Genomic DNA, 27,875 nt, shown 5'->3' on the forward strand with positions numbered 1-27,875 from the left:
GTGCTCGTACACATGGACGTCATGTCTGAGCAGAAAAACCTAACATTACAGCATGTGCTAGTCTGGTCCAATTCCCAGAACAGAGGAATGCATGTACACCGTATACGGTTCCTGCACATGTCTGAAAATGTCAGCGCTTGTCTGAACTTGGCCCCAGAATTGTTGCCACAACATAAGAACAGGCGAGCAGATCGAGAATAGCATTGGCTGCAACGTACAAACACAAAAAAAAAATGGTACTGTCAGTGATTTGCATCTGTATTTGAGCAGTATTTTTCATGTATGGATAAATAAATGACAAAGCTTCTGCAATGTTACACACACAGCAGACAGGTGCCCTCTACATGCTGTCAGTGTTTCTCAAGGAGCCATAGATTTATATTGGCGCTTTTCATCCGTGCGGCTGGAAATATAACAGACGTGACTAGCCTCAGATTATGATGGGTATGTGTTGTGTCCAGAAAAAAAAACAGATGGAATACGGATATCTGAATGAGGCCTTAAGTTCAGACAAGACGGGCACATAACGATCACTAATAGATCAATCTGTCCACATACAGTATCATGTTATCAGCAGCTTACACCGGAAGATGCGCTGCTGAGAACAATGATTTTTGTTCCGGCGTAATCCAATTATTCGATGAATAGGCAGAATTTTGCTTGTTTAGTATAATATACCCCATAGTCCTCCACATAGTATAATGCACCCCATATACTATATGGAGAACTATGGGGCATGTATTAAAGGGAGCCTGTCACACCCCCCCCCCCCCCCAGTCGTTTCAAACTAAAAGAGCCACCTTGTGCAGCAGTAATGCTGCATTCTGACGAGGTGGCTCTTAGTTCTGGGTGCTGTAACTAGAGAAATAATCCCTTTTTTAATTTGTCAGAAATACTTGGTCTTCAGTCAAGGAGGCCGGCGTTTCCCCCCCTGCTTTAGACGCCACACAGCTGTCACTCACATCTTCTGGGCGCCGCCTCCTCACCACTGTTTTGAAAATAGCCGGCGCCTGCGCTCTTATCCCCTGCCTGGTGCAGGCGCAGTGAGCGCTGCCCGTCTTTCCTCATATGCAGTCCAGCTGACTGCGCCTGCGCGGCTGCCCTGTCTGTGAATCCCAGCCCTGCAATGTGAATAAATCATAAGTCACTGCGGGGCTGGGAATCACAAGCAGGGCGGCCGCGCAGTCAGCTGGACTGCATATGAGGAAAGACGGGCAGCGCTCACTGCGCCTGCACCAGGCAGGGGAAAAGAGCGCAGGTGCCGTCTATTTTCAAAACAGCGGTGAGGAGGAGGCGGCGCCAAGAAGATGTGAGTGACAGCTGTGTGGCGTTTTGAAACGACTGGGGGGGGCGACAGGTTCCCTTTAAAGTATGATACGCTCCCCATAGGCCTCCATATAGTATAATGTGCCTCATAGTACTCCATATACTTTAATATACTCCCCATAGTCCTCCACATTGTATAATGCACCCCATAATCCTTTATCATATAGTATAATGCAACTCATAGTCTTCAACAGAGTATAATGCAGCCCCTTCAGAGAGTATACATACCTCCCCACACACAGTATAATGCAGCCTCCCCTGCCCAACACACAGTATAATGCAACTTCCAACTCCCCCACCCACAGTACAATGCAACCTACACACACACACTATAATGCAGCCCCCAACTCCCCACACAGTATAATGTAGACCCCCAACCCTTCACACAGTATGTGGGGCAGCCTTGCAGCGCTGGAGTTGTGGGTTCAAATCCCACGAAGGACAACATCTGCAAGGAGTTTGTATGTTCTCCCCGTGTTTGCGTGGGTTTCCGCCAGGTACTCCGGTTTCCTCCCACATTCCAAAGACATGCTGATAGGGAATTTAGATTGTAAGCCCCATTGGGGACAGCGCTAATGTGTTCAAACTGTAAAGTGCTGCTGAATATGTTGCGCCCTATAAAAATAAAGATTATAATGCAGCCCCAACCCCTCTCACACAGTATAATGCAGGCTACACCCACACAGTATAATGCAACCCCTCCCCCACACACAAACAGTATAATACAGCCCTCAACCCCTCACATAGTATAATGCAGCCTACACACACTATAACGCAGCCCTCAAACCTTCCTCACACACACAGTATAATGCAGCCTCTTTCCACACAGTATAATGAAGCCCCCTACCCCTCACACAAACACAGTATAATACAACCCCCTCCCCCACACACAGTATAATGCAGCCCCCGACCCCCTCCCACACACAGTATAATGCAGCCCCGCCCCCACAAACAGTATAATGCAGCCCCAAACCCCCACACACAGTATAATGCAAGCCCCAAACCCCCACACACAGTATAATGCAGGCCCCAAACCCCCACACACAGTATAATGGAGGCCCCAAGCCCCCACCACACACAGTATAATGCAGCCTCTTCCCACACAGTATAATGAAGCCCCCTACCCCTCACACAAACACAGTATAATACAACCCCCTCCCCCACACACAGTATAATGCAGCCCCCGACCCCCTCCCCCACACAAACTATAATGCAGCCCCCGACCCCCTCCCCCACACAGTATAATGCAGCCCCCCACACACACAGTATAATGCAATCCCGCCCCCACAAACAGTATAATGCAGCCCCAAACCCCCACACACAGTATAATGGAGGCCCCAAGCCCCCACCACACACAGTATAATGCAGCCTCTTCCCACACAGTATAATGAAGCCCCCTACCCCTCACACAAACACAGTATAATACAACCCCCTCCCCCACACACAGTATAATGCAGCCCCCGACCCCCTCCCCCACACAAACTATAATGCAGCCCCCAACCCCCTCCCCCACACAGTATAATGCAGCCCCCCACACACACAGTATAATGCAATCCCGCCCCCACAAACAGTATAATGCAGCCCCAAACCCCCACACACAGTATAATGGAGGCCCCAAGCCCCCACCACACACAGTATAATGCAGACCTAAACCTCCCCAACCACAGTATAATGCAGCCCCCAAAACCCTCTACACAGTATAATGCAGCCTCCAACCCCCCACAGTGTAATACAGTGCCCACCCCCAGAGTATAATGCAGCTTCCAACCCCCTAAACACAGTATAATGCAGCCCCCAACCCCCTCCCCCACAGTATAATGCAGCCCCACACACACACACACAGTATAATGCAGCCCCAAACCCCCCACAAACAGTATAATGCAGCCCCCAACCCCCCCACACACACAGTATAATGCATCCCCCAATCCTCCCCCACACACAGTATAATGCAGCCCCCAACCCCCTCCCCCATAGTATAATGCAGCCCCGCACACACAGTATACTGTAATCCCACCCCCAGTATAATGCAGCCCCAAACCCCCACAAACAGTATAATGCAGTCCCCATGCCCCCTCACACAGTAAAATGCAGCCCTCAACCCCCCCACACACAGTATAATGCATCCCCCAATCCTCCACCACAGTATAATGCAGCCCCCAACCCCCTCCCCCACAGTATAATGCAGCCCCACACACACACAGTATAATGCAATCCCGCCCCCACACAGTATAATGCAGCTCCAAACCCCCCACAAACAGTATAATGCAGCCCCCATGCCCCCTCACACAGTAAAATGCAGCCCCAAACCCCCACACACAGTATAATGGAGGCCCCAAACCCCTCTACACACAGTATAATGTAGTCCCCACACAGTATAATGCAGCTTCCAACCCCCCACAGTGTAATACAGTCCCCAACCCCCCCACAGAGTATAATGCAGCTTCCAACCCCCTACACAGTATAATGCAGCCCCCAAACCCCCTACACAGTATAATGCAGCCCCCAAACCCCCCACACACAGTATAATGCATCTCCCAATCCTCCCCCACACAGTATAATGCAGGTTCCACCCCCACACACAGTATAATGCAGTCCCCAAACCCCCCACAGTACAATGCAGCTTCCAACCCCCCACACAGTATAATACAGCCCCAATCCCCATCGCTCAGAGTATAATGCAGCTCCCAAACCCCTAACACACACAGTATAATGCAACCTCCAAACCCCTAACACAGTATAATGCAGACCCCAACCCCCCTCCCCAACACAGTATAATGCAGCCCCAAGCCTCACCCCCCACAGTATAACGCAGCCCCCAACCCCCTCCCCCACAGTATAATGCAGCCCCCCCCACACAGTATAATGCAATCCCGCCCCACACACAGTATAATGCAGCCCCAATCCCCCCACAAACAGTATAATGCAGCCCCCATGCCCTCTCACACACAGTAAAATGCAGCCCCAAACCCCCACACACAGTATAATGCAGGCCCCAAACCCCCACACACAGTATAATGCAGGCCCCAAACCCCCACACACACGGTATAATGCAGCCCCCAAACCCCCACACACAGTATAATGCATCTCCCAATCCTCCCCCACACAGTATAATGGAGGCCCCAAACCCCCACCACACAAAGTATAATGCAGCCCCCAATTCCCCCACACAGTATAATACAGCCCCCAATTCCCATCGCTCACAGTATAATGTAGCTCCCAAACCCCCCTTACAGACACAGTATAATGCAGTCCCCACACCCCCTCACACAGAACCAGTATAAGGCAGCCCCCAAACCCCTCTACACACAGTATAATACAGGCCCCCAAACACAGTATAATGCAGCCCCCACGAGCCCCTCATACACGCACAATATAATGCAGCCCCAAACCCCCCCACAGACAGTATAATGCAGCCCCCATCCCCCCACACTCAGTATAATGCATCTCCAACCCCACGAACACAGTATAATGCAGTCCCCAATCCCCACACAGTATAATCCAGTCCCCAAACCCCCCACACACAGTATAATGCAGACCCCACGAACCCCTCATACACGCACAATATAATGCAGCCCCAAACCCCCCCAGACAGTATAATGCAGCCCCCAAACCTCTCTACACACAATATAATACAGCCCCCAAACACACAGTATAATGCAGCCCCCACGAATCCCTCAAACACGCACAATATAATGCAGCCCCAAACCCCCCCAGACAGTATAATGCAGCCCCCAAACAACCCACACAGTATAATGCAGTCCCCAATCCCCACACAGTATAATGCAGCCACAAACCCCCCACAGTATAATGCAGCCTCAACCCCCCCACACACAGAATGCAGCCTCCACGCGCCCCTCACTCAGTATAATGCAACCTCCACACCCCCTCACTCACACACAGTATAATGAAGCTCCCAAACCCCCTCACAGACGGTATCATGCAGCCCCCAAACCCCCAGAGTATAATGCAACCCTCACACACAGTATAATGCAGCCCCCAAACACATAGTATAATGCAGTCCCCAAACCCTTCCAGCGCACACATAGTATAATGCAGCCCCCAAACCCCCCACAGTATAATGCAGGCACCAACCCAGCCACAGTACAATGCAGCCCCCAACACACAGAACAATCCTGCCCCTAACCCCCTACACACTGTATAATGCAGCCCCCAATCCCCCCAGTGTAATGCAGTCCCCAAACTCCCCACACACACAGTATAATGCAGCCCCACACACACAGTATAACGTAGCTTCCAACCCCCCACTGTATAATGCAGCCCCAAACCCCCATACACAGTATAATGCAGTCCCCAAAACCCCCACACAATTATAATGCAGCTGCCACTCCCCGCTCACACACACGTATAATGCAGCCCCCAACCCCCCACACAGTATAATGCAGCCCCCAACCCCCCACACAGTATAATGCAGCCCCAAACCCCACACACACTCAGAATAATGCAGCCCCCACGACCCCTCACACACACACAATATGCTGCCCCCAAACCCCCTCATAGACAGTATAATGCAGCCCCCATCCCCCACTCACAGTATAATGCAGACTCCATCCCCCTCACACAGTATAATGCAACCCCCACACACAGTATAATGCAGGCCCAACCCCTAACAGTATAATGCAGCCCCCAACACAGTATAATGCAGCCCTGTTGTGAACTCTATTTCTGGGCTCCCTCTAGTGGTCACAAGCGGTACTGTGTAGTGTTGTCCTTCTGCAGGTTGGCTTTATCAGCTGGTTCGTTATCCTTGGTTTTCTATTTAGCCCACCTGGATACTCAGTTCCTTGCCTGCTATCAATGTATTCAGTGCTCTTCAGATTCCGTGTGTCTACCTTGCTCCCAGTCTCTCCAAGACAAGCTAAGTTTTTGTTTGATCATTTTTTGATTATCAGTGTTCATTATGTTTTTAGTCCAGCTCGCTAAAATGTGATTTCTTCGCTTGCTGGTTGCTCTAGGGGACTGAGTTTCTCCCCCCACACCGTTAGTTGGTGTGGGGGTTCTTGAAATCTCAGAGTGGATATTTTGTAAGGGTTTTTTACTGACCGCATAGATTCCCTTTTCTATTTTCTGCTATCTAGTATTAGTGGGCCTCATTTGCTGAATCTGCTTTCACCCCTGTGTATGTGCCTTCCTCTTACCTCACCGTTATTATTTGTTGGGGGCTTCTATATCTTTGGGGATTATTTCTCTGGAGGCAAGAGAGGTCTTTCTTTCTCTCTAGGGGTAGTTAGTTCCTTAGGCTGGCTCGAGACATCTAGGAATTCAGGCACGTTCACCGGCTACTTCTAGTGTGGTTAGGTTCAGATTTGCGGTCAGTCCAGCTTGCCACCTCCCTAGAGCTTGTCCTATGTTTGTTACTTAGCTGGAGTAATTTGTGATCCTCAACCACTAAGGATCATAACACAGCCCCCAAACAACCCACACAGTATAATGCAGCCTCCAACCCCCACCCACAGTATAACGCAGCCCCTAACTCCCCACACAGCATAACGCAGCCCCCAACTCCCCACACAGCATAACGCAGCCCCCAACCCCTCACACGGTATAATGCAGCCCCCAAACCCCCATTCACAGTATAATGCACCCCCATCTCCTCCACACACAAATTAATGCAGCCCCCAATCCCCACACACACACTATAATGCAGTCCCCACGACCCCCTCACACACACAATATAAAGCAGCCCCCAAACCCCCCACAGGCAGTATAACGCAGCCTCCAACCCCCACCGACACAGTATAATGCAGGCCTCAACCCCCCACACACACAGTATAATGCAGGCCTCAACTCCCCTAAACACAGTATAATGCAGCCTCCAACCCAAACACACAGTATAATCCAGCCCACAACCCCAACACACAGAACAATGCAGCTCTTTAACCCCCCTCACACACACAGTATAATAGAGCCCCAACCCCCCACACACAAATAGTATAATGCAGCTCCCAAACCCACCTCACACACACAGTATTATGTAGCCCCCAAACCCACAGTTTATTGCAGCCCCAAAACTCCCAAGCAGTATAATGCAGACTCCAAACACCGTATAATGCAGTCCCCAAACCCCCACAGTATAATGCAGCCACCAACACACACACACGATCCGTTTGTCTGCCCTTAGTCACACACTGACGTCAAAATTGACACATGGTAAGGTTTTTAATATTAGACAGCGTGGGATAGTTCCGATCAGTCACCTTGTCGTGGTGGGATGGCTTTTATGCTATTTTTGATCAAAAACAGTATTACTAAGAACTCTGTTATTTACAAGCACTTTTGCTTTTACTTATTTAGCTACAGCAGGGTTTTTGCTCATTTGGTTTCTTGTAGGTTTTGTATGTTTTATGACCAATGTGAACATGCATTTATGTATTGCATGTATACCAACTCAAACCAAGCTGAATTTTTGTGTTTTTACAGTTTAATTCAGCCCGCAAACCCCCAAACACACACATTATAATGCAGCCCCCAACACCCCCCACAGTATAATGCAGCCCCCAACCCCCCCCCACACACACTGTATAATGCAGCTCCCAACCCCCAACACACCGAATAATGCAGCCCCCAACTCCCCCCACACAGAATAATGCAGCCCCCAACTCCCCACAGTGTAATGCAGCCCCCAATCCCACACACACACACAGTATAATGCAGCTCCCAACCCTCCCTCACATAGTATAATGCAGTCCCCAACTCCCCTCACACACACACTATAATGCAGCTGCCAACCCCCCCCCCCCCGCACAAAGTATAATGCAGCCCCCAACAGCCCCACACACAGCATAATGCAGCCCCAACCCTCCCCACACAGAATGCAGCCCCCAGCTCCACACACAGAATAATGCAGCCCCCAACTCCCTACACACAGTGTAATGCAGCCCCCAATCTCCCCCACACACACAGTATAATGCAGCTCCCAACCCTCCCACATACACAGTATAATGCAGTCCCCCACACACACAGTATAATGCAGCCTCCAACCCCCCCACAATATAATGCAGCCCCAACCCCCCACACAGTATAATGCAGCGCCCAACCCCCACAGTATAATGCAGCCCCCAAACCCCCCACACAGTATGATGCAGCCCCCAACCCCCCACACACACTATAATTATGCCCCCAACCCCCACAGTATAATGCAGCCCCCAACCCCCCACACAGTATAATGCAGCGCCCAACCCCCACAGTATAATGCAGCCCCCAAACCCCCCCCCCACAGTATGATGCAGCCCCCAACCCCCCACACACTATAACTAAGCCCCCAACCCCCACACAGTATAATGCAGCCTCCAACCCCACACACAGTGTAATGCAGCCCCCAACCCTCCCACACACAGAGTGTGTGGGAGGGTTGGGGACTGCATTACACTGTGAGGGAGGGTTGGGGGTGCATTACACTGTGTGTGGGGGGTTGGGTGCTGCATTACACTGTGTGGGGAGTTGGGGCTGCATTATACTGTGTGTGTGGGAGGGTTGGGGGCTGCATTACACAGTATAATGCAGCCCCCAACCCCCCACAGTGTAATGCAGCCCTCTTCCCCCCTACACATACAGTATAATTCAGCCCCCAACCCACCACATACACAGTATCATGCAGCCCCCCCACACACAGTATAATGCAGCTACCAGCCCCCATACATAGTATAATGCAGCCCCCACCCACCTCCACATACACAGGATAATGGAGCCCCCAACCCTCCCCACACACAGTATAATGCAACCCCCGACCTCCCACACAGTGTAATGCAGCCCCCAACCCACACACACACACAGTATAATGCAGCCCTCAACCCCCCCACACACACAGTACAATGGAGCCCCCAACCACACACAAACACAGTATAATGGAGCCCCCCACACACACAGTATAATGCAGCTCCCAATCCCACCCCACACACAGTATATTGGAGCCAACAACCCCCCACACCCAGAGTATAATGCAGTCCACAACCCCCACACACACACACAGTACAATGGAACCCCCAACCACACAGTATAATGCAGCTCCCAATCCCACCCCACACGTATAATGCAGCCCCCAATCCCCTACTCACATATAATGCAGCCCCCATTCCCCCACACACGTATAATGCAGCCCACAAACCCCCCACACATGTATAAGGCAGCCCCACACACACAGTATAATGCAGCCTCCTCTCGCTCACACACTCAGTATAATGGAGCCCCCCAACCTAGACACAGTATAATGCAGCCTTTAACCCCCCCCACACACACAGTATAACTGAGCCAACCCCCCACACACAACAGTATAATGGAGCCCCCAACCCCCCCCCCCCACACACACACACACACACACACAGTATAATGGAGCCAACAGCCCCCCTACACCCAGAGTATAATGCAGCCCACAACCCCCCTCCACACGTATAATGCAGCTCCCATCCCCCACACACGTATAATGCAACCCCTGAACTCCTCCACACACAGTATAATGCAGCCCCCAAACCCCCACACCCAGTATAATGCAGCCTCCTCCCTCACACACGGTATAATGTATCCCCAACCCTCACAGTATAATGGAGCCTTCAGACCCCCCACACACAGTATTATGCCTGTAAAATCAGGCTAGGGATTATTTTCAGGGAAACACTATATTTGTATGCACTTGTCTGTTCTGTAAATAGGACCAGATTAACTCATGCCCGCACCTCCTGTGTATCCTATGCCCTGATTAACACCGCTCTGAGGGGTTTGTTTTCCACATGTACAGTAATTGGGCTGGAAATGCTTTTCGTGAATTTACAATAAAGAAAAACAAAAGCAACCAGTTCACCTCCAGTAAAGCGATGTTGGTGCCTTGGAGGACAGCGGGGGTCCAGCTTAGTATGAAAATACAAAACAAATTCCTGCTGAAATCTACCATAATATTGAAACGTCATAGTCCAAAATATTATAATGCATTTTTAATGATTTTATCTTCATTGAGTTGGAATATATTTGGAATTTTCATACTCGGGGCTCACACGGACGTCTGTGCAAATCGGTCCGATAATGTAATTTCCAGACTGGCCGTGGCCCTGCGGACCCCAATTTTATGAGCCTCAGCCAGTCCGTGCATCGCGGTCTGAGATCGGACAGATTTGCTCGGACGGCGGCCTGAGCCCCAATTGTTGTGCAGCTTTCAATCCATTGTGTTACATGGGCAAAGTCACCTCGCAGTGCAGATAATATACCTGGAGGCGTCACTCCAGAACAAGCCGGGGTGAAGCAATGATGCACAGTGTCACAGGCTCAAAACTGGAGCGGGAAACTTTCCTTGATGCCAGATGGACACATTCCCGCTGCCGTATTGCGGCGCGGACACTTAGGTTCCCCGATTCATATTAAAGGGATCGTCCAGAAGGAGGAAAACGATTGACGCCGCGCCTGATCACGGTTTGTGTCTGCAATCTACTTGTATGGAGCGGAGTTGCAATACCAGTCACCATTAAAGGTCAGGGGTGGCGCTATTCTTAAAAGCCTACAGCTTATAGTAATAGTTATTGTATTCCTTAGCATCCCCATAATTATCACCACCTTCTTATTACTTACCGTGTCTTGGACTTCTAGGGCCACTCCTTTCTGTCGCATAAACCTGGAGATGGCGGGGTCTAATCTCTGCACCCGGTCTCCGGTGCCCAGCACCAGGATTTCTGCCACAGAGGATGAAGAGCGTTAGATATCACAGTACACAGAGGTGGAGGAATAGAAGAGCAAAATTCCTTTAGTCCGGCATTGTCCGGCCAGATTTACATGCGCTTTCTGGATTATGAAATGGTCACTGGAAGAGTATTAACCATCGAGGCTCCGGATTGGTCGTCTTTGCACAGACTTCAGGGAATCCATTTTCTCTCTCGCTTTACTTCCAGGAACAATTGGGAAACAATTGTAACTTCCCGACTATTGAATGCCGGAGAAAAGGAATTTTACAATATATTCATGCACAGAGGAGATGGAAGGTGGGAGAGATTATAGGGGATTAAGAGAAGTAAGAATGTAATGGCCATTTATAACGGAGCCGAGCTGCAATACCTTGTGGAGCCCATGGAGTGGCGCTGTTTAAAATAAAGACTGCCCTTACCTATTTTGGGAACCAGGAGATGAAACAAGGATAAACTCTCCAATGAGACGTCCTTATAGGAAGCCACCTAGACAGAGAAAAGATCCAGCCCATCAACACAGAACACCGCATCGCTTCTCTGGATTTTTTTTTTTTCTTAAGGAAAAAAAAAATCTATCTGAACCTCCAAATATTAAAATAATGACGCTTTGGGGCGGCCACCCTGGCTGAGCGACTGTTAGCAGCATTCAGACTGTTTCACAGCAGCCCCAGCGAATGGTGGATCCTGTGTTATCTACTGTATACAGAGGTGTTATCACTCATTGTACAGGAGGAGGAGGTGAGCTGTGACATCACCTATTGTGAATGATGGATCCTGTGTTATCTACTGTATATAGAGGTGTTATCAGTCATTGTACAGGAGGAGGAGGTGAGCTGTGACATCACCTATTGTGAATGGTGGATCCTGTGTTATCTACTGTATATAGAGGTGTTATCAGTCATTGTACAGGAGGAGGAGGAGGTGAACTGTGACATCACCTATTGTGAATGGTGGATTCTGTGTTATCTACTGTATATAGAGGTGTTATCAGTCATTGTACAAGAGGGGGAGGAGGTGAGCTGTGACATCATCTATTGTGAATGGTGGATCCTGTGTTATCTACTGTATATAGAGGTGTTATCAGTCATTGTACAGGAGGAGGAGGTGATCTGTGACATCACCTATTGTGAATAGTGGATCCTGTGTTATCTACTGTATATAGAGGTGTTATCACTCATTGTAGAGGAGGAGGAGGTGAGCTGTGACATCACCTATTGTGAATGGTGGATCCTGTGTTATCTACTGTATATAGAGGTGTTATCAGTCATTGTACAGGAGGAGGAGGTGAGCTGTGACATCACCTATTGTGAATGGTGGATCCTGTGTTATCTACTGTATATAGAGGTGTTATCAGTCATTGTACAGGAGGAGGAGGTGGTGAGCTGTGATATCACCTATTGTGAATGGTGGATCCTGTGTTATCTACTGTATATAGAGGTGTTATCAGTCATTGTACAGGAGGAGGAGGTGAGCTGTGACATCATCTATTGTGAATGGTGGATCCTATGTTATCTACTGTATATAGAGGTGTTATCAGTCATTGTACAGGAGGAGGTGAGCTGTGACATCACCTATTGTGAATGGTGGATCCTATGTTATCTACTGTATATAGAGGTGTTATCAGTCATTGTACAGGAGGAGGTGAGCTGTGACATCACCTATTGTGAATGGTGGATCCTGTGGTATCTACTGTATATAGAGGTTTTACCTTTCATTATAAACCCGCATGTGATGATAAGGAGTCTCAAAACTAATCTCTAAGGAACAGAACGTGTCATCCTATCATGAGTCAGACACGACGTTGCAGCACCCACGGTCCCATCACTCACGTTCCACTGCAGGATGCTCCGGGGCAGGACGGCACAGGGCCCCACTACTTGGTCTCCATTGATGATGAAGCCAACGGAGCTGTAACTCTCAATGAGCATCATCTCTGCGGAGTCTCTTTCGATACGCGTCACTGTGGTCTTCTCGTAGAGTTCGTCTCCAGCTGGTGACAGTCGGTGGGATCTACTCTGTTGCCTACGAAAAAAATAACATTCATTTAATCCATAAGCACCCAGTAATCCAATGATGGGGGCAGATGGGGCGACAGAGAAGGACATTTTCAATGTCGGCAGATTTCGATTATTTAGGCAGCAGAGACGAGCGGTGAATGTGGGGGAACTTGATGTACTTACCATGCGTGCGCAGCGATGGACGGCCGATACTTCACCAACCGCGGAGCCGACAGGCGCAGCAGGGGAAGACCTAACGAAATTAGAGGCGCCATAGGGTCCACTGGACACAACACTGGAAAAATACAGAAGAATACGATTGGCCCCCGTATCCCTCCATGTCACTGGCAGCAATGAGAAGCTGAAGTAGATTTATAGGCAGCTCCTTATATCCCAGCGGAGGAATAGTACGTAGCGGCGAAGCTTTTCGCATTGATATTTTCTAGCTTTAAAAGAGGCGCTGTCTGGATCCTAAACATAAATATCCTCACTGAAGAACAGCGCCACTCTCATACATAGGCCGTGTCTGGTACTGCAGCTCACTGTGAGCAGAGAGAATGAGCTAAACTGCAATACCAGACATAACCTTGGGATGGGGGGATACCTGGGACCCTCACTACTAATCCGGGTCCAGTCCCCCCTCCCCCCTCCGGACTCGTGAGACCCTGCGGCGCAGCATCAATGCATACACACAGCCAAAAGACAAAACACTGCAAAACTGTGGTAGGAGTCACCCAGACTGCAGAACACATGCACAACCTAGGAGAGCAGAGGAAACCTGTCTGATGGGAGTTGTCCTCCTACCTATAGAAGCAGCAGGACCATGACAAGAAACCGGCACAGAGCGTGTCCTTGTACACACAACATGGCCGGCAGAACAGGACACAGATCATAGAGAGCAGCAGTGCAGACGCTCCCCGCATCCTCTGCCGCCGCACGCTACTGCCTCCATGTGGTTAGACGAGCATAAACTGTGCTGAAGACCTCCCAGAGCTCAGTGCTGCCACCCCGTGGTTATACCTAGGAAGCACGGGGCTGGAGACGTCCCGGCGCTCACTGCTGCCACCCTGTGGTTATAAGTATAACGTGCTGTGCTGAAGACGTCCCGGCGCTCACTGCTGCCACCCTGTGGTTATAAGTATAACAAGCTGTGCTGAAGACGTCCCGGCGCTCACTGCTGCCACCCTGTGGTTATAAGTATAACAGGCTGTGCTGAAGATGCCCGGTGCTCACTGCTGCCACCCTGTGGTTATAAGTATAACGGGCTGTGCTGAAGACGTCCCGGCGCTCACTGCTGCCACCCTGTGGTTATAAGTATAACAGGCTGTGCTGAAGACGTCCCGGCTCTCACTGCTGCCACCCTGTGGTTATAAGTATAACAGGCTGTGCTGAAGATGCCCGGTGCTCACTGCTGCCACCCTGTGGTTATAAGTATAACAGGCTGTGCTGAAGACGTCCCGACACTCACTGCTGCCATCCTGTGGTTATAAGTATAACGGGCTGTGCTGAAGACGTCCCGGCGCTCACTGCTGCCACCCTGTGGTTATAAGTATAACGGGCTGTGCTGAAGATGTCCCGGCGCTCACTGCTGCCATCCTGTGGTTATAAGTATAACAGGCTGTGCTGAAGATGTCCCGGCGCTCACTGCTGCCACCCTGTGGTTATAAGTATAACAAGCTGTGCTGAAGACGTCCCGGTGCTCACTGCTGCCATCCTGTGGTTATAAGTATAACAAGCTGTGCTGAAGACGTCCCGGTGCTCACTGCTGCCATCCTGTGGTTATAAGTATAACAGGCTGTGCTGAAGACGTCCCGGTGCTCACTGCTGCCATCCTGTGGTTATAAGTATAACGGGCTGTGCTGAAGATGTCCCGGCGCTCACTGCTGCCACCCTGTGGTTATAAGTATAACGGGCTGTGCTGAAGATGTCCCGGCGCTCACTACTGCCACCCTGTGGTTAGAAGTATAACAAGCTGTGCTGAAGACGTCCCGGTGCTCACTGCTGCCATCCTGTGGTTATAAGTATAACGGGCTGTGCTGAAGATGTCCCGGCGCTCACTGCTGCCACCCTGTGGTTATAAGTATAACGGGCTGTGCTGAAGACGTCCCGGTGCTCACTGCTGCCACCCTGTGGTTAGAAGTATAACAAGCTGTGCTGAAGACGTCCCGGTGCTCACTGCTGCCATCCTGTGGTTATAAGTATAACAGGCTGTGCTGAAGATGTCCCGGCGCTCACTGCTGCCACCCTGTGGTTATAAGTATAACGGGCTGTGCTGAAGACGTCCCGGCGCTCACTGCTGCCACCCTGTGGTTATAAGTATAACAGGCTGTGCTGAAGACGTCCCGGCGCTCACTGCTGCCACCCTGTGGTTATAAGTATAACAGGCTGTGCTGAAGACGTCCCGGCACTCACTGCTGCCATCCTGTGGTTATAAGTATAACAGGCTGTGCTGAAGACGTCCCGGCGCTCACTGCTGCCATCCTGTGGTTATAAGTATAACGGGCTGTGCTGAAGACGTCCCGGCGCTCACTGCTGCCACCCTGTGGTTATAAGTATAACAGGCTGTGCTGAAGACGTCCCGGCGCTCACTACTGCCACCCTGTGGTTATAAGTACAGGTCCTTCTCAAAAAATTAGCATATAGTGTTAAATTTCATTATTTACCATAATGTAATGATTACAATTAAACTTTCATATACTATAGATTCATTATCCACCAACTGAAATTTGTCAGGTCTTTTATTGTTTTAATACTGATGATTTTGGCATACAACTCCTGATAACCCAAAAAACCTGTCTCAATAAATTAGCATATTTCACCCGTCCAATCAAATAAAAGTGTTTTTTAATAACAAACCAAAAAACCATCAAATAATAATGTTCAGTTATGCACTCAATACTTGGTCGGGAATCCTTTGGCAGAAATGACTGCTTCAATGCGGCGTGGCATGGAGGCAATCAGCCTGTGACACTGCTGAGATGTTATGGAGGCCCAGGATGCTTCAATAGCGGCCTTAAGCTCATCCAGAGTGTTGGGTCTTGCGTCTCTCAACTTTCTCTTCACAATATCCCACAGATTCTCTATGGGGTTCAGGTCAGGAGAGTTGGCAGGCCAATTGAGCACAGTAATACCATGGTCAGTAAACCATTTACCAGTGGTTTTGGCACTGTGAGCAGGTGCCAGGTCGTGCTGAAAAATGAAATCTTCATCTCCATAAAGCATTTCAGCCGATGGAAGCATGAAGTGCTCCAAAATCTCCTGATAGCTAGCTGCATTGACCCTGCCCTTGATGAAACACAGTGGACCAACACCAGCAGCTGACATGGCACCCCACACCATCACTGACTGTGGGTACTTGACACTGGACTTCAGGCATTTTGGCATTTCCTTCTTCCCAGTCTTCCTCCAGACTCTGGCACCTTGATTTCCGAATGACATGCAAAATTTGCTTTCATCAGAAAAAAGTACTTGGGACCACTTAGCAACAGTCCAGTGCTGCTTCTCTGTAGCCCAGGTCAGGCGCTTCTGCCGCTGTGTATGGTTCAAAAGTGGCTTTACCTGGGGAATGCGGCACCTGTAGCCCATTTCCTGCACACGCCTGTGCACGGTGGCTCTGGATGTTTCCACACCAGACTCAGTCCACTGCTTCCTCAGGTTCCCCAAGGTCTGGAATCGGTCCTTCTCCACAATCTTCCTCAGGGTCCGGTCACCTCTTCTCGTTGTACAGCGTTTTCTGCCACATTGTTTCCTTCCAACAGACTTACCATTGAGGTGCCTTGATACAGCACTCTGGGAACAGCCTATTTGTTGAGAAATTTCTTTCTGGGTCTTACCCTCTTGCTTGAGGGTGTCAATGATGGCCTTCTTGACATCTGTCAGGTCGCTAGTCTTACCCATGATGGGGGTTTTGAGTAATGAACCAGGCAGGGAGTTTTTAAAAGCCTCAGGTATCTTTTGCATGTGTTTAGAGTTAATTAGTTGATTCAGAAGATTAGGGTAATAGGTCGTTTAGAGCAGAGGTCCCCAACCTTTTTTGCACCAGGGACCGGCTTGAAGCAAGACCAGTTTTCCATGGCCCGGTGGGGGTGGGGCAGGGGCGGGGCTTTGGTCATATGGGGGTGGGGTTATGGAGGGATGGAGCTTAGTGCATACTTATCATATAATTATGACATTTATAATGAGAATGTGATTCAACTTACCATAGGTTCAGAATGAGTGGGAGCACCATGCTTGTTTCCCTGGTGCTCTGCACCATTATTGCCCCATAGCTGTGCCATACAGTGCTCTGCACCATTATTGCCCCATAGCTGTGCCATACAGTGCTCTGCACCGTTTATTATTGCCCCATAGCTGTGCCATACAGTGCTCTGCACTGTTTATTATTGCCCCATAGCTGTGCCATACAGTGCTCTGCACCGTTTATTATTGCCCCATAGCTGTGCCATACAGTGCTCTGCACCGTTCATAATTGCCCCATAGCTGTGCCATACAGTGCTCTGCACCATTATTGCCCCATAGCTGTGCCATATAGTGCTCTGCACCGTTCATAATTGCCCCATAGCTGTGCCATACAGTGCTCTGCACCATTATTGCCCCATAGCTGTGCCGTATAGTGCTCTGCACCATTATTGCCCCATAGCTGTGCCATATAGTGCTCTGCACCATTATTGCCCCATAGCTGTGCCATACAGTGCTCTGCACCATTATTGCCCCATAGCTGTGCCATACAGTGCTCTGCACCATTACTGCCCCATAGCTGTGCCGTATAGTGCTCTGCACCATTATTGCCCCATAGCTGTGCCATACAGTGCTCTGCACCATTATTGCCCCATAGCTGTGCCATATAGTGCTCTGCACCATTATTGCCCTATAGCTGTGCCATACAGTGCTCTGCACCATTATTGCCCTATAGCTGTGCCATACAGTGCTCTGCACCATTATTGCCCCATAGCTGTGCCATGTAGTGCTCTGCACCATTCATTATTGCCCCATAGCTGTGCTGCTGCTGCAATAAAAATAATAAAACACATACTCACCTGTCTTGCTTGCAGCTTCTCGGCGCCATCTTCCCGGCGTCTCCCTGCACTGACTGATCAGGCAGAGGGCGGCGCGCACACTATATGCGTCATCGCGCCCTCTGCCTGCAGTCAGTGCGGAGAGAGAGACGCCGGGAAGATGGAGACAGCGCCCGGCGTGTGGAACGAGGATAGGTGAATATGTCATACTTACCTGCTCCCGGCGTCCCGCTCCTTCCCCCGGACAGCTGGTCTTCGGTGCCGCAGCCTCTTCCTCTATCAGCGGTCACCGGCACCGCTGATTAGAGAAATGAATTATGCGGCTCCGCCCCTATGGGAGGTGGAGCAGCCTATTCATTTCTCTAATGAGCGGTCCCACGTGACCGCTGAACAGGGGCGCCGCGGACCGGCTGAAAAACCCCAACGGCCCGGTCCTGGTCCGCGGACCGGCGGTTGGGGACCTCTGGTTTAGAGAACCTTTTCTTGATATGCTAATTTATTGAGACAGGTTTTTTGGGTTATCAGGAGTTGTAGGCCAAAATCATCAGTATTAAAACAATAAAAGACCTGACAAATTTCAGTTGGCGGATAATGAATCTATAATATATGAAAGTTTAATTGTAATCATTACATTATGGTAAATAATGAAATTTAACACTATATGCTAATTTTTTGAGAAGGACCTGTATAACAGGCTGTGCTGAAGACGTCCCGGTGCTCACTGCTGCCATCCTGTGGTTATAAGTATAACAGGCTGTGCTGAAGACGTCCCGGCGCTCACTGCTGCCATCCTGTGGTTATAAGTATAACAGGCTGTGCTGAAGACGTCCCGGCGCTCACTGCTGCCATCCTGTGGTTATAAGTATAACAGGCTGTGCTGAAGACGTCCTGGCGCTCACTGCTGCCATCCTGTGGTTATAAGTATAACAGGCTGTGCTGAAGACGTCCCGGCGCTCACTGCTGCCATCCTGTGGTTATAAGTATAACAGGCTGTGCTGAAGACGTCCCGGCGCTCACTGCTGCCATCCTGTGGTTATAAGCATAACAGGCTGTGCTGAAGACGTCCCGGCGCTCACTGCTGCCACCCTGTGGTTATAAGCATAACGGGCTGTGCTGAAGACGTCCCGGCGCTCACTGCTGCCATCCTGTGGTTATAAGTATAACAGGCTGTGCTGAAGACGTCCCGGTGCTCACTGCTGCCACCCTGTGGTTATAAGTATAACAAGCTGTGCTGAAGACGTCCCGGCACTCACTGCTGCCACCCTGTGGTTATAAGTATAACAGGCTGTGCTGAAGACGTCCCGGCGCTCACTGCTGCCATCCTGTGGTTATAAGTATAACAGGCTGTGCTGAAGATGCCCGGTGCTCACTGCTGCCACCCTGTGGTTATAAGTATAACGGGCTGTGCTGAAGACGTCCCGACGCTCACTGCTGCCATCCTGTGGTTATAAGTATAACAGGCTGTGCTGAAGATGCCCGGTGCTCACTGCTGCCACCCTGTGGTTATAAGCATAACGGGCTGTGCTGAAGACGTCCCGGCGCTCACTGCTGCCACCCTGTGGTTATAAGTATAACTGGTTGTGCTGAAGACGTCCCGACGCTCACTACTGCCATCCTGTGGTTATAAGTATAACGGGCTGTGCTGAAGACGTCCCGGCACTCACTGCTGCCACCCTGTGGTTATAAGTATAACAGGCTGTGCTGAAGACGTCCCGGCGCTCACTGCTGCCACCCTGTGGTTATAAGTATAACAAGCTGTGCTGAAGACGTCCCGGCACTCACTGCTGCCACCCTGTGGTTATAAGTATAACGGGCTGTGCTGAAGACGTCCCGGCGCTCACTGCTGCCATCCTGTGGTTATAAGTATAACGGGCTGTGCTGAAGACGTCCCGGCGCTCACTGCTGCCATCCTGTGGTTATAAGTATAACAGGCTGTGCTGAAGATGTCCCGGTGCTCACTGCTGCCACCCTGTGGTTATAAGTATAACAAGCTGTGCTGAAGACGTCCCGGCGCTCACTGCTGCCACCCTGTGGTTATAAGTATAACAGGCTGTGCTGAAGACATCCCGGTGCTCACTGCTGCCACCCTGTGGTTATAAGTATAACAGGCTGTGCTGAAGACGTCCCGGCACTCACTGCTGCCACCCTGTGGGTATAAGTATAACAGGCTGTGCTGAAGACGTCCCGGCGCTCACTGCTGCCACCCTGTGGTTATAAGTATAACAGGCTGTGCTGAAGACGTCCCGGCGCTCACTGCTGCCACCCTGTGGTTATAAGTATAACAGGCTGTGCTGAAGACGTCCCGGCACTCACTGCTGCCACCCTGTGGTTATAAGTATAACGGGCTGTGCTGAAGACGTGCCGGCGCTCACTGCTGCCATCCTGTGGTTATAAGTATAATGGGCTGTGCTGAAGACGTCCCGGCACTCACTGCTGCCACCCTGTGGTTATAAGTATAATGGGCTGTGCTGAAGACGTCCCGGCACTCACTGCTGCCACCCTGTGGTTATAAGTATAACGGGCTGTGCTGAAGACGTCCCGGCGCTCACTGCTGCCACCCTGTGGTTATAAGTATAACGGGCTGTGCTGAAGACGTCCCGGCACTCACTGCTGCCACCCTGTGGTTATAAGTATAACGGGCTGTGCTGAAGACGTCCCGGCACTCACTGCTGCCACCCTGTGGTTATAAGCATAACGGGCTGTGCTGAAGACGTCCCGGCGCTCACTGCTGCCATCCTGTGGTTATAAGCATAACGGGCTGTGCTGAAGACGTCCCAGCGCTCACTGCTGCCATCCTGTGGTTATAAGTATAACAGGCTGTGCTGAAGACGTCCCGGCGCTCACTGCTGCCACCCTGTGGTTATAAGTATAACGAGCTGTGCTGAAGACGTCCCGGCGCTCACTGCTGCCATCCTGTGGTTATAAGTATAACGAGCTGTGCTGAAGACGTCCCGGCGCTCACTGCTGCCACCCTGTGGTTATAAGTATAACAAGCTGTGCTGAAGACGACCCGGCGCTCACTGCTGCCATCCTGTGGTTATAAGTATAACAGGCTGTGCTGAAGGTGTCCCGGCGCTCACTGCTGCCACCCTGTGGTTATAAGTATAATAGGCTGTGCTGAAGACGTCCCGGCGCTCACTGCTGCCACCCTGTGGTTATAAGTATAACGAGCTGTGCTGAAGACGTCCCGGTGCTCACTGCTGCCACCCTGTGGTTATAAGTATAACAAGCTGTGCTGAAGACGTCCCGGCGCTCACTGCTGCCACCCTGTGGTTATAAGTATAACGGGCTGTGCTGAAGACGTCCCGGCACTCACTGCTGCCATCCTGTGGTTATAAGTATAACGGGCTGTGCTGAAGGTGTCACGGCGCTCACTGCTGCCATCCTGTGGTTATAAGTATAACAAGCTGTACTGAAGACGTCCCGGCTCTCACTGCTGCCATCCTGTGGTTATAAGTATAACGGGCTGTGCTGAAGACGTCCTGGCGCTCACTGCTGCCACCCTGTGGTTATACGTATAACAAGCTGTGCTGAAGACGTCCCGGCACTCACTGCTGCCACCCTGTGGTTATAAGTATAACAAGCTGTGCTGAAGACGTGCCGGCGCTCACTGCTGCCATCCTGTGGTTATAAGTATAACAAGCTGTGCTGAAGACGTGCCGGCGCTCACTGCTGCCATCCTGTGGTTATAAGTATAACAAGCTGTACTGAAGACGTCCCGGCTCTCACTGCTGCCATCCTGTGGTTATAAGTATAACGGGCTGTGCTGAAGACGTCCTGGCGCTCACTGCTGCCACCCTGTGGTTATACGTATAACAAGCTGTGCTGAAGACGTCCCGGCACTCACTGCTGCCACCCTGTGGTTATAAGTATAACAAGCTGTGCTGAAGACGTGCCGGCGCTCACTGCTGCCATCCTGTGGTTATAAGTATAACAAGCTGTGCTGAAGACGTGCCGGCGCTCACTGCTGCCATCCTGTGGTTATAAGTATAACAAGCTGTGCTGAAGACGTCTCGGCGCTCACTGCTGCCATCCTGTGGTTATAAGTATAACGGGCTGTGCTGAAGACGTCCCGGCGCTCACTGCTGCCACCCTGTGGTTATAAGTATAACAAGCTGTGCTGAAGACGTCCTGGCGCTCACTGCTGCCACCCTGTGGTTATAAGTATAACAGGCTGTGCTGAAGACGTCCCGGCGCTCACTGCTGCCACCCTGTGGTTATAAGTATAACGGGCTGTGCTGAAGACGTCCCGGCGCTCACTGCTGCCACCCTGTGGTTATAAGTATAACAGGCTGTGCTGAAGACATCCCGGTGCTCACTGCTGCCACCCTGTGGTTATAAGTATAACAGGCTGTGCTGAAGACGTCCCGGCACTCACTGCTGCCACCCTGTGGGTATAAGTATAACAGGCTGTGCTGAAGACGTCCCGGCGCTCACTGCTGCCACCCTGTGGTTATAAGTATAACAGGCTGTGCTGAAGACGTCCCGGCGCTCACTGCTGCCACCCTGTGGTTATAAGTATAACAGGCTGTGCTGAAGACGTCCCGGCACTCACTGCTGCCACCCTGTGGTTATAAGTATAACGGGCTGTGCTGAAGACGTGCCGGCGCTCACTGCTGCCATCCTGTGGTTATAAGTATAATGGGCTGTGCTGAAGACGTCCCGGCACTCACTGCTGCCACCCTGTGGTTATAAGCATAACAGGCTGTGCTGAAGACGTGCCGGCGCTCACTGCTGCCATCCTGTGGTTATAAGTATAATGGGCTGTGCTGAAGACGTCCCGGCACTCACTGCTGCCACCCTGTGGTTATAAGTATAACGGGCTGTGCTGAAGACGTCCCGGCGCTCACTGCTGCCACCCTGTGGTTATAAGTATAACGGGCTGTGCTGAAGACGTCCCGGCACTCACTGCTGCCACCCTGTGGTTATAAGTATAACGGGCTGTGCTGAAGACGTCCCGGCACTCACTGCTGCCACCCTGTGGTTATAAGCATAACGGGCTGTGCTGAAGACGTCCCGGCGCTCACTGCTGCCATCCTGTGGTTATAAGCATAACGGGCTGTGCTGAAGACGTCCCAGCGCTCACTGCTGCCATCCTGTGGTTATAAGTATAACGAGCTGTGCTGAAGACGTCCCGGCGCTCACTGCTGCCATCCTGTGGTTATAAGTATAACGAGCTGTGCTGAAGACGTCCCGGCGCTCACTGCTGCCACCCTGTGGTTATAAGTATAACGAGCTGTGCTGAAGACGTCCCGGCGCTCACTGCTGCCATCCTGTGGTTATAAGTATAACGAGCTGTGCTGAAGACGTCCCGGCGCTCACTGCTGCCACCCTGTGGTTATAAGTATAACAAGCTGTGCTGAAGACGACCCGGCGCTCACTGCTGCCATCCTGTGGTTATAAGTATAACAGGCTGTGCTGAAGGTGTCCCGGCGCTCACTGCTGCCACCCTGTGGTTATAAGTATAATAGGCTGTGCTGAAGACGTCCCGGCGCTCACTGCTGCCACCCTGTGGTTATAAGTATAACGAGCTGTGCTGAAGACGTCCCGGTGCTCACTGCTGCCACCCTGTGGTTATAAGTATAACAAGCTGTGCTGAAGACGTCCCGGCGCTCACTGCTGCCACCCTGTGGTTATAAGTATAACGGGCTGTGCTGAAGACGTCCCGGCACTCACTGCTGCCATCCTGTGGTTATAAGTATAACGGGCTGTGCTGAAGGTGTCACGGCGCTCACTGCTGCCATCCTGTGGTTATAAGTATAACAAGCTGTACTGAAGACGTCCCGGCTCTCACTGCTGCCATCCTGTGGTTATAAGTATAACGGGCTGTGCTGAAGACGTCCTGGCGCTCACTGCTGCCACCCTGTGGTTATACGTATAACAAGCTGTGCTGAAGACGTCCCGGCACTCACTGCTGCCACCCTGTGGTTATAAGTATAACAAGCTGTGCTGAAGACGTGCCGGCGCTCACTGCTGCCATCCTGTGGTTATAAGTATAACAAGCTGTGCTGAAGACGTGCCGGCGCTCACTGCTGCCATCCTGTGGTTATAAGTATAACAAGCTGTGCTGAAGACGTCTCGGCGCTCACTGCTGCCATCCTGTGGTTATAAGTATAACGGGCTGTGCTGAAGACGTCCCGGCGCTCACTGCTGCCACCCTGTGGTTATAAGTATAACAAGCTGTGCTGAAGACGTCCTGGCGCTCACTGCTGCCACCCTGTGGTTATAAGTATAACAGGCTGTGCTGAAGACGTCCCGGCGCTCACTGCTGCCACCCTGTGGTTATAAGTATAACGGGCTGTGCTGAAGACGTCCCGGCGCTCACTGCTGCCACCCTGTGGTTATAAGTATAACAAGCTGTGCTGAAGACGTCCCGGCGCTCACTGCTGCCACCCTGTGGTTATAAGTATAACAAGCTGTGCTGAAGACGTCCCGGCGCTCACTGCTGCCATCCTGTGGTTATAAGTATAACAAGCTGTGCTGAAGACCTCCCGGCTCTCACTGCTGCCACCCTGTGGTTATAAGTATAACGGGCTGTGCTGAAGACGTCCCGGCTCTCACTGCTGCCACCCTGTGGTTATAAGTATAACGGGCTGTGCTGAAGACGTCCCGGCTCTCACTGCTGCCACCCTGTGGTTATAAGTATAACGGGCTGTGCTGAAGACGTCCCGGCGCTCACTGCTGCCATCCTGTGGTTATAAGTATAACAGGCTGTGCTGAAGACGTCCCGGCGCTCACTGCTGCCATCCTGTGGTTATAAGTATAACGGGCTGTGCTGAAGACGTCCCGGCTCTCACTGCTGCCACCCTGTGGTTATAAGTATAACGGGCTGTGCTGAAGACGTCCCGGCACTCACTGCTGCCACCCTGTGGTTATAAGCATAACGGGCTGTGCTGAAGACGTCCCGGCGCTCACTGCTGCCATCCTGTGGTTATAAGCATAACGGGCTGTGCTGAAGACGTCCCGGCGCTCACTGCTGCCATCCTGTGGTTATAAGCATAACGGGCTGTGCTGAAGACGTCCCAGCGCTCACTGCTGCCATCCTGTGGTTATAAGTATAACAGGCTGTGCTGAAGACGTCCCGGCGCTCACTGCTGCCACCCTGTGGTTATAAGTATAACGGGCTGTGCTGAAGACGTCCCGGCGCTCACTGCTGCCATCCTGTGGTTATAAGTATAACAGGCTGTGCTGAAGACGTCCCGGCGCTCACTGCTGCCATCCTGTGGTTATAAGCATAACAGGCTGTGCTGAAGACGTCCCGGCGCTCACTGCTGCCACCCTGTGGTTATAAGCATAACGGGCTGTGCTGAAGACGTCCCGGCGCTCACTGCTGCCACCCTGTGGTTATAAGTATAACGGGCTGTGCTGAAGACGTCCCGACGCTCACTGCTGCCATCCTGTGGTTATACGTATAACAGGCTGTGCTGAAGACGTCCCGGCGCTCACTGCTGCCATCCTGTGGTTATAAGCATAACAGGCTGTGCTGAAGACGTCCCGGCGCTCACTGCTGCCACCCTGTGGTTATAAGTATAACAGGCTGTGCTGAAGACGTCCCGACACTCACTGCTGCCACCCTGTGGTTATAAGCATAACGGGCTGTGCTGAAGACGTCCCGGCGCTCACTGCTGCCACCCTGTGGTTATAAGTATAACGGGCTGTGCTGAAGACGTCCCGACGCTCACTACTGCCACCCTGTGGTTATAAGTATAACTGGTTGTGCTGAAGACGTCCCGGCGCTCACTACTGCCATCCTGTGGTTATAAGTATAACGGGCTGTGCTGAAGACGTCCCGGCGCTCACTGCTGCCACCCTGTGGTTATAAGTATAACAAGCTGTGCTGAAGACGTCCCGGCACTCACTGCTGCCACCCTGTGGTTATAAGTATAACAGGCTGTGCTGAAGACGTCCCGGCGCTCACTGCTGCCACCCTGTGGTTATAAGTATAACAAGCTGTGCTGAAGACGTCCCGGCACTCACTGCTGCCACCCTGTGGTTATAAGTATAACGGGCTGTGCTGAAGACGTCCCGGCGCTCACTGCTGCCATCCTGTGGTTATAAGTATAACGGGCTGTGCTGAAGACGTCCCGGCGCTCACTGCTGCCATCCTGTGGTTATAAGTATAACAGGCTGTGCTGAAGATGTCCCGGCGCTCACTGCTGCCACCCTGTGGTTATAAGTATAACGGGCTGTGCTGAAGACGTCCCGGCGCTCACTGCTGCCACCCTGTGGTTATAAGTATAACAAGCTGTGCTGAAGACGTCCCGGCGCTCACTGCTGCCACCCTGTGGTTATAAGTATAACAAGCTGTGCTGAAGACGTCCCGGCGCTCACTGCTGCCATCCTGTGGTTATAAGTATAACAAGCTGTGCTGAAGACCTCCCGGCTCTCACTGCTGCCACCCTGTGGTTATAAGTATAACGGGCTGTGCTGAAGACGTCCCGGCTCTCACTGCTGCCACCCTGTGGTTATAAGTATAACGGGCTGTGCTGAAGACGTCCCGGCTCTCACTGCTGCCACCCTGTGGTTATAAGTATAACGGGCTGTGCTGAAGACGTCCCGGCGCTCACTGCTGCCACCCTGTGGTTATAAGTATAACAGGCTGTGCTGAAGACGTCCCGGCGCTCACTGCTGCCACCCTGTGGTTATAAGTATAACGGGCTGTGCTGAAGGTGTCCCGACGCTCACTACTGCCACCCTGTGGTTATAAGTATAACGGGCTGTGCTGAAGTTGTCCCGACGCTCACTACTGCCACCCTGTGGTTATAAGTATAACTGGCTGTGCTGAAGACGTCCCGGCGCTCATTGCTGCCATCCTGTGGTTATAAGTATAACGGGCTGTGCTGAAGACGTCCCGGCACTCACTGCTGCCACCCTGTGGTTATAAGTATAACAGGCTGTGCTGAAGACGTCCCGGCACTCACTGCTGCCACCCTGTGGTTATAAGTATAACAAGCTGTGCTGAAGACGTCCCGGCACTCACTGCTGCCACCCTGTGGTTATAAGTATAACGGGCTGTGCTGAAGACGTCCCGGCGCTCACTGCTACCATCCTGTGGTTATAAGTATAACGGGCTGTGCTGAAGACGTCCCGGCGCTCACTGCTGCCATCCTGTGGTTATAAGTATAACAGGCTGTGCTGAAGATGTCCCGGTGCTCACTGCTGCCACCCTGTGGTTATAAGTATAACAGGCTGTGCTGAAGACGTCCCGGTGCTCACTGCTGCCACCCTGTGGTTATAAGTATAACAGGCTGTGCTGAAGACGTCCCGGCACTCACTGCTGCCACCCTGTGGTTATAAGTATAACAGGCTGTGCTGAAGACGTCCCGGCACTCACTGCTGCCACCCTGTGGTTATAAGTATAACAGGCTGTGCTGAAAACGTGCCGGCGCTCACTGCTGCCATCCTGTGGTTATAAGTATAACAGGCTGTGCTGAAAACGTCCCGGCACTCACTGCTGCCACCCTGTGGTTATAAGTATAACAAGCTGTGCAGAAGACGTCCCGGCACTCACTGCTGCCACCCTGTGGTTATAAGTATAACGGGCTGTGCAGAAGACGTCCCGGCGCTCACTGCTGCCATCCTGTGGTTATAAGTATAACAAGCTGTGCTGAAGACGTCCCGGCGCTCACTGCTGCCATCCTGTGGTTATAAGTATAACGGGCTGTGCTGAAGACGTCCCGGCGCTCACTGCTGCCATCCTGTGGTTATAAGTATAACGGGCTGTGCTGAAGACGTCCAGGCGCTCACTGCTGCCATCCTGTGGTTATAAGTATAACGGGCTGTGCTGAAGACGTCCCGGCGCTCACTGCTGCCACCCTGTGGTTATAAGTATAACGGGCTGTGCTGAAGACGTCCCG

The 27,875-nt window shown here is 51.5% G+C and overlaps 1 protein-coding gene across 2 annotated transcripts in view; it reads right to left on the reverse strand.

Moving 5' to 3' along the window:
- The window catches only part of NDUFAF3 (NADH:ubiquinone oxidoreductase complex assembly factor 3), a 67,105-nt gene that overhangs the window by 2,606 nt on the left and 36,624 nt on the right, over window positions 1-27,875 (reverse strand). Inside the window, exons 1-5 of one of the 2 annotated variants that reach the window (XM_077276472.1) lie at window positions 13,808-13,992; window positions 13,187-13,298; window positions 12,836-13,028; window positions 11,426-11,492; window positions 10,897-10,997 (exon numbers count right to left, since the gene is read on the reverse strand). In XM_077276472.1, the coding sequence (XP_077132587.1) occupies window positions 10,897-10,997; window positions 11,426-11,492; window positions 12,836-13,028; window positions 13,187-13,278 (453 nt within the window). In that variant the 5' untranslated portion in view covers window positions 13,279-13,298; window positions 13,808-13,992. Of the gene's footprint in view, window positions 1-10,896; window positions 10,998-11,425; window positions 11,493-12,835; window positions 13,029-13,186; window positions 13,299-13,807; window positions 13,993-27,875 lie in introns of those variants that run through there. The other variant, XM_077276471.1, reaches the window with a different exon arrangement.

Source organism: Ranitomeya variabilis, chromosome 8 (assembly GCF_051348905.1).
Source record: "Ranitomeya variabilis isolate aRanVar5 chromosome 8, aRanVar5.hap1, whole genome shotgun sequence".
In the NCBI taxonomy this organism is placed as follows: Eukaryota; Metazoa; Chordata; class Amphibia; order Anura; family Dendrobatidae; genus Ranitomeya; species Ranitomeya variabilis.